Source organism: Octopus bimaculoides, chromosome 4, assembly GCF_001194135.2.
Source record: "Octopus bimaculoides isolate UCB-OBI-ISO-001 chromosome 4, ASM119413v2, whole genome shotgun sequence".
Classification (NCBI taxonomy): domain Eukaryota; kingdom Metazoa; phylum Mollusca; class Cephalopoda; order Octopoda; family Octopodidae; genus Octopus; species Octopus bimaculoides.
The window spans coordinates 16,929,250-16,936,705 of NC_068984.1; the positions used below are offsets into that span (position 1 = coordinate 16,929,250).

Below are 7,456 nucleotides of genomic sequence, written 5' to 3' on the forward strand. Positions count from 1 at the left end.
TGGGGGGGGGGGAACACAGACACACAAACATAATCACACACATATATATGACGGGCTTCTTTCAGTTTCCGTCTACCAAATCCACTCACAAGGCTTTGGTCGGCCCGAGGCTATAGTAGAAGACACTTGCCTAAGGTGCCACGCAGTGGGACTGAACCCGGAACCATGTGGTTGGTAAGCAAGCTACTTACCACACAGCCACTCCTGTGCAATGCAAACTTTTAATTATCCTTATCTTAAGTATGCTGTTTTATTCAAATAACTGTTGCACATATATAAATGCAAGTCTCTCAGGTGTTAAAAAATATAAGCTTTTAATCTCAGGGACTAGACAACATCAACAACAACACTATTGGGATTGTCATTAAATTCATTTACAGATTAAATTTTGAATACCAATAAAGTCAATACAAACCTGGTACTCATTCTTGTACATACTGCAGATAAGTTTCCTGCATAAATAACATAAAAATATGAATTAATATATTTATAGATTAGCTGTGTAATTTCATGAAATATAAACAACTGCAAAAACAAACATCACAAGCTAAAGTGGTTGTTTGACCTGCTAGAAATAGCAGTCAATTCTTCACTTTACACTTTGCTGTCTTTAAAAAGGGGAAATATATGAAAGGTGTCTGGATAAAAGGTGGGGGTGGTGTGGCTGGAATGCTTTTTCTCTTAGGTGTGATAAATCAGAACTCTTTTTGAATTAAACGCGAACAACAACAAACATCAGTATACAGGTAAGAAATATTTTGTTGGCATATGAGATAAAGGTAAATGAGGTCATGTCTAAAGAGAAATATGGAGTGGAAAGCAAACAGGAAAGTGACCAGGATGTATGAAGTAAGACATTGAAATAATATTTAAAAAATGCTCAGGTGATCAACTACATAAAACAAAGGTGTTTTGCAGCTTGAAGCTAATTAGTTTGGCATTTGATCAGTTCACCTAAGCCTAAACAATAACAAATCAATCAATTAAATTAGATTTATTATTGGTTTACATTGGTCTGAACAGCAATTATGCTTACATTATAGACAGACAAAGAGAGGGAGAAAGAGAGAGGGAGAAAGAGAGAGGGAGAGAGAGAGAGAGAGATATTAGATATAAGAACTGGCTTCTAAGGCTCAAATGGAACCCAGCTATCAGGTTATACAATTATTTAAATTCCAAAGTATTTGAACAGGACCATGCAACTATGAATATGGTTTCAATACATCCAGAGTTCTTGAGGCAACCTTCCTACAGTCTGAAGGTATAGTCTTCTCTCTTCTGTGCATTGTAGTATGTTTATAGTGTATGCATTGTCTTCTTTCACAAGTTCTATGTACTAGGAGAGCTAACCATTTCTTTATGCAACAGACACCCTCCATACACAATATGTGTCTGTACCAGTTCAGTTCTCTCTCTTGCACACTACATCTAATTCCCCTTTATCAAGTTTTTCTCTCTGCTCTGTTGTTCATGTACACAAATATTACAAATCAAGCATGCTCAACTCATTTCTTTTCAAACTTCATAAATCCTCTCCATTTAAGGTCCACATCTCACTAACATGTAGCATCACAGTTCATAAACAAACATTATACAATCTGCACTTGTCTCTGAAAGAGAGAGAGCATCCCTTCAGAGCCAGGAAAATTTATAGCTCCATGAATGATTTTTTCCTCTACCCTTGCACTAGCAACTCTATGCTTTCAGAAACTCACCCTTTGCTGCTCATTATATCATCTATTTCTAAGGAGTCTTCCCTGTCCAGGCATTTAACAAATTTACTCTATGTGTACTCCGAGTACTAACTTCTCATGTATGAAGTCTACCTTCCCCTTCCATGTCAGCCTACCTGTGATCCTGTCATATTTCTGATGCATCTATAGTTTACCCTAGTGGTTTCCAAACTTTTCACTACCAAAAACCCCTTTTATTTAAACAAGTTTTCCCACGGACCTCAAGATACTGAAAGGTCTGTCAGCTTAACATGTTCATGGACCCCCCCCCCAGTACTACCTTTGTGGACCACAAGTTGGGAACCATGGTTTACACCATAAAGAATTCCTACCAAATGTTTTTTCCTACATATCAAACATGGCCACTTTCCTATAGGGTTCTGCCTCCTTTCCTACTGCCTAAAACTTTAGCCTTTGCTACATTTACTCTCAGGCCTCTTGGTCCTAGGTTTTGCTTTCATTACCTCTCAATATCTTTAACTGATTTAGCTATGATGGCTAGGTCACTGGCATACAAGAATTCCCACTGGCAACAGGTCTCAAACTCCTCTGATCTAGCTTAGGGAACTATGGTAAAATTATAAACAGAAAAGAACTAAGAACTGTGCTCTGAGTTACACCAACCAGAAGGCTAAATTCTTTGCTGAATTCATTCATAACTCGTTTTGGTGGGTCTTCACAAACCATCTGCCTTTTCTTAGTGACCAACAAACAAGCATGAAATCCTGTCAAAAACATTCTACAGGTGTACAAAAGCTAGATATAGGGGCTAACACCTTGTTACGTACTTCTCTTCTGGTTGTCTTACTCAGAAGAGGGCATCAATAGACTCCTGCAGTGGTGCTATCGTCTTTCAGGAACTTTCTTAACCTGGTCCATCAATTTAATACTTCTGTAGTTAGTTCACTCTAAAGCATCTCCTTTCACTTTGTAATTTTTATTACGACTGCTCTGACAGTCACTGGGTATGACACCTTCTTGTACTATCTGACTGACTACGCCAGCGACTAGTGCATTACCACACCAACTGTTTAAAAAGTACCTCAGTGACTATCCTTGCTAGGTCAAATGCGTTCTCCTGCGTAATATTTTTAATCATACCTTCGACAGCATATCTGTCAACTTCAGTGGCTATTCCTTTTGTCGGTCTCTTTGGAGTAAACTGTCTCTCATTCATGCACTCTTATCACTCAACAACTTGTTTCCATAGCATTTGCAGGGTTAGTCAGAGAGGGCATAACATACTACTATCATTTCATGCACACTGCTAAACAACTCGATTCTATCCAGTACACTAATTTGCAATCCAGAACGTTTCACACTTCAGATCTTCTCCTCGCAGAACATGTGCATGCCTCCTACTTTTGGCTTTTCACATTGCTATCATTATTGACGTTAAGCTTCTCTTCTAGCTACTTAATATTGTTGTTTGCTCCCCAACGTTTCTCCAGTTTATCCAGGCCTGTACCTTAGCTTTTAAGGTTCTACCTACAATACTATTCCACCACCGTGTCACTCACCTCTCATTTTGCATCAACCACAGATCCATGGTCTGTCTATCTATCTATCTTTACATTTCAATTATATATATTTCTTAGGCATAACTACAGGGTTTTACCCGCCTCTTAGGCATAACTACAGGGTTTTACCCCCCAGACTTTGGGAGGTCATAATTTTCAGAAAAATTTTCTGAAAGTTATGACCTCCCAAAGTCTGGGGGGGGAGGGGTAAAACCCTGTAGTTATGCCTATTCTTATTTACTTTTTTTACCACCCTAAACTTGAAGATTACCTATATAAGCATATATAAATTCATAACTGTAGCACTGTACGACTATATATCAATACATAATTACGCGCGCGCGAACAGTAACTACGGCGAAATTGTCACTGTCGCTTAAAAAGAAAATTTGCAGCGACAAGCTAAATATTAAAAAAAAAAAAAACTGACAGCTAGACATGTTACCTGTTGCATTAGATTTTCAAAATATCCCTGCTATTCGCTGGTGAGAAGCTTTTAGTGAAGTGTAAATTTTGTTTAATCCTCGATACTATTAACGCTTTCCATGTAAATAATCCGAATGAAAGTGCTTTCGGTAGTTGTGGCGATAATCATAAACAATTAGAAGTAGGACAGTTTTAGGAGATCGGTGCTTAAGGGAGATAACTATAGTTAGAGAAAATACAAACTGTAGCTTCTAATTAGTCAGATTATAAAAGAACTGTTGCAAGTGTTGTCTGGTTTGTAAGCCAAATAAAGCTATAATCTATAACATCGAAACAGTGTATCTTTTTAATAGATTTATTAACAACAAATAATTAGCTATCTTTAGAACAGAGAAAATAAAGAGATTAAACAAATCAATGAATTTTGAACAGTGTTTCTCCACGTACTATTTCCTAAGACATCTGTAACTTAGATAGCTGGAACATCGATATTTTGGTTACTTGGTTGGACTAGTTTAAGCTGCATGCTGCTTCTCATATAAAACTAAGTCGATTTTAGGTTTTCTATAAGATCATTTATTTATACATAAACATAATGATCCCATAGGTTACTGCTGGCTATATAGCTGATTACCAGTAGAGTTATGTATGTTGCGTTTAGCTAAGAACTAGCTTGCTACTTATTCGTGTGGCGAGAGGCGAGAAAGTTCAGTGTTAATGATAGACAAATGATTTTTTTTAACCCGAGATCGAGGAGTGATCAAAAATCCTGTCCTCTTAAGCCTCTGCTCTGATTGTGTGACACACGACCCAATTTATAATAATGTTTTGGCGGGAAGTCATGGAAATTTCTATTCGAAATCATTAAGACCGAATGACCACAGTAGAAACACTATGGCCTAACAATTAAGCTATGATCACTTGATATGCTATGGCCTATTTCTCATTACTGAGCCAACGTAATTTCAAATCTCAATTTTGCTGCACATTTTTTCTTTGCGTATAGCCACTCACCATCAGAGGGTACAGGCAGAGAAGGTTCCACAGAAGACAGGCTCTCCGCTAGATAATACAGAGATCCAAAAACTAATTTTACTCTATCAGCTGACTCACAATCCCATATCCTTTCTTCCCTAACTTTATAAACGGTGCTTCAACACAATTCCGCAAAACCAGCAGCAATTTCCTCTTCCTCTCCACCACCAGCATCTCTAAGAGTCTACTAAATTGAACAAGAATACATCGAGTGAATAATACCACACCATAGCTCAACTTCATCCAAGTTACCCCCAATAAACAAACCAAAATTCTAATTCCTTTCTAAACCTTTATCCTAATCTCTCCTTGCTAATCAGTATAAATTATTCTTGAAAGACAGAATAATGTCTTGGATAATTTTTAATGCTTGTATTCCTTCCAAATAAATGAATTTCACAGCCATAGAACTTTGGTCATTATCTTGTAGCTTATCCTTTAATTCGTACACGTAAGCTTTTGCTTCAAATGCCATGAACCAGGTTAAGATGTCTTCAATTGACTGTAAGTTTATGTCACCAAGAGATTTTCCTTGCTCTATCCACGATGCCACCGTCAAGTTCTGTTACTTGTTTATTTCAAAAAGCACAGGTATAGGAACAAGAATCAAATAGGCATAAGCTGCGAATTTCTATCTCGCCATAGTGGAAGCACAACCAACAGCAGAACGCATGGAGAAAGAGTAACATCAACCATAATTCTGTAACATGTAACCAAAAAATCAATATATCATAGTAGCGTAGTTCTGAAAGCTATTGTAATCTACTACTTGAATCCTAATCTGGCAGGTAAGCTTGCTAATCACTTATGCTCAATTCTTCCTTTCCTATCCATGTTATTATCTCTACTGGCTTGTAAAGCAGAGAGATCTAGCAGAATTGCTACCGTGCCAGGCAAAAATGCTTTGTGGCAATTCTGGTTTCATGTTCTTAGTTCAAATATAGCTGAGGTCAATTTTATCTTTCATCTTTTTGGGGGTCATTAAAATAAGCTCCAATAAAATACTGGGGTTGATAATATCAACTTATACCTCCCCTAAAATTGCTGGCTTTGTGACAAAATTCAAAGCCATTATTTTCTGAAGGCTTCAACTTTTGAAAGTGGAAAGTGAATGTCAACCGCATCAATGTAACGAGTTTGCAAGATTGTTAAATTGACTCTAGTGATTCATGGACTCTACCTCTTACCTCTCCGACTAATGAATAACAAGAAAAAAGAAAAAAAAATCATTATTTTATCTGTCTCCATGAAAGAGAGAGAGAGAGAGGGAGCAAGTGTATGGGTGTTAATTGTATGCTTGACATAAATTTAGGTATAACATTTGGTTCTTTGAGACAGTAATGAACCTTACTTACATTTTCCTCATCAAAAATAAATAAGTATAATTTTCTCCCAAAAGGCAGTTGTAGAAGGAAGAAAGGAGAGCAGGAAAGAATTAATAGATTTTACTGCCAGAAAAATGGACGGAGGACGTGTGTTAGCACTCCTACCCGTCTCATTTACCCAGTCATAATTGTATTGAACTATGTTGATCCACAACGAACATCTGTGTGTGTGAGAAAAAAAATAATAATTGCCAACAGAAAATATACACAGAAATTTTGTACCAAAATAAGTAATCTCTTACATACCTTGTTTATAATCCATTGGATCAATCTCAGCAAATACTTCATATACTGGTCATATCAGTTCCGGCATGATTCCACATAAAAAAAAAAAACTACAGATTTCACACACAGTTAACATGCAGTTTACTGTTGTAAAATAGTAAAAGTAAAGTGTTCTTAGAAAATGAAATATTTCTACGATACAAGCCGAAAGTGACAACAGAGATATCCTGTAATTTCGTATAAATAGTATGTCAGGTCAATGTTGACAGTTCTATTCACAAATAATCTCTGACAGGCTTGCATGTGGGCTACAAGGCCTGCTGCAAGTGAAGTTACTTGGTGCAATGAGTACATGACACCTTTCATATTTTCCTTGTTCTCTTCACTGGTGGCTGGAATTACGAACTTCAGCAATTGGTGCCATTCTTTGCACAGCAGAGCCTTCTCCTCCAAGGTGTTTGAGGAGGTGCCGGAATTCTTCATGTCTTTTCAGCACATCCCTGTATCATAACCTTTGGCCACCACGGCTCCTCCTGCCCTGACACAGTTCAATGTAGAAAACTGCCTTCGGGAGCCAGCTGCCCTCCATCCTGCAAACATGTCTCACTCAGCACAACAGCAATGACTAACTGTATCAGTGCGGTGCACAACCTCTACATCAGGAATACAATCCCACCATCTGATAGGCAAGATGGGATGCAGATGACGAAAATGGACTTGTGTCAGAGCTATGATGTGCCTATATTCCCTGGCGTGGAGGAGACAAGGGAACACAGTACACCTTTATTGAAGGCAATGTCATGGCAGCTCTGTAGACACTTCTCGAGAGAACCAAAAGCCTTTCTGGCCGAGTGTATTTGCCTCTCAACTTTGAGGTCTGAAGAATTAGTACAAGCCATTGTGCTGCCGAGAGAGATAAAGACTTTCGCATACTGTCACTGCCTCGGGCTCTCTCAATCTGTTAGGACATCTTGATGGAGGCTTGTAGAGCAGCTCAGACTTTGAAGTTTTGATCTTAAGACCAAACGTGTTTGCTGCTCAAGAAAACTGGTCCACAATGCATTGTGTGTCCTCAAAGCTGCTGGCCATGCATGCTGAGTCGTCAGCATAGAGCAGCTCCCTGATTTTGGTG

General features: G+C 38.1%; 1 protein-coding gene across 4 annotated transcripts in view; it reads right to left on the reverse strand.

The window, feature by feature from the left end:
• LOC106875188 (protein CFAP20DC) overlaps positions 1-6,437 on the reverse strand; it is a 40,873-nt gene extending 34,436 nt beyond the window's left edge. For 3 of the 4 annotated variants that reach the window (XM_014923227.2, XM_014923226.2, XM_014923228.2), the window contains exons 1-2: positions 3,699-3,877; positions 416-452 (exon numbers count right to left, since the gene is read on the reverse strand). In XM_014923227.2, coding sequence (XP_014778713.1) covers positions 416-436 — 21 coding nt within the window. In that variant the 5' untranslated portion in view covers positions 437-452; positions 3,699-3,877. Of the gene's footprint in view, positions 1-415; positions 453-3,698; positions 3,878-6,345 lie in introns of those variants that run through there. The other variant, XM_052966914.1, reaches the window with a different exon arrangement.
• Between the last annotated feature and the right edge of the window lie 1,019 nt (positions 6,438-7,456).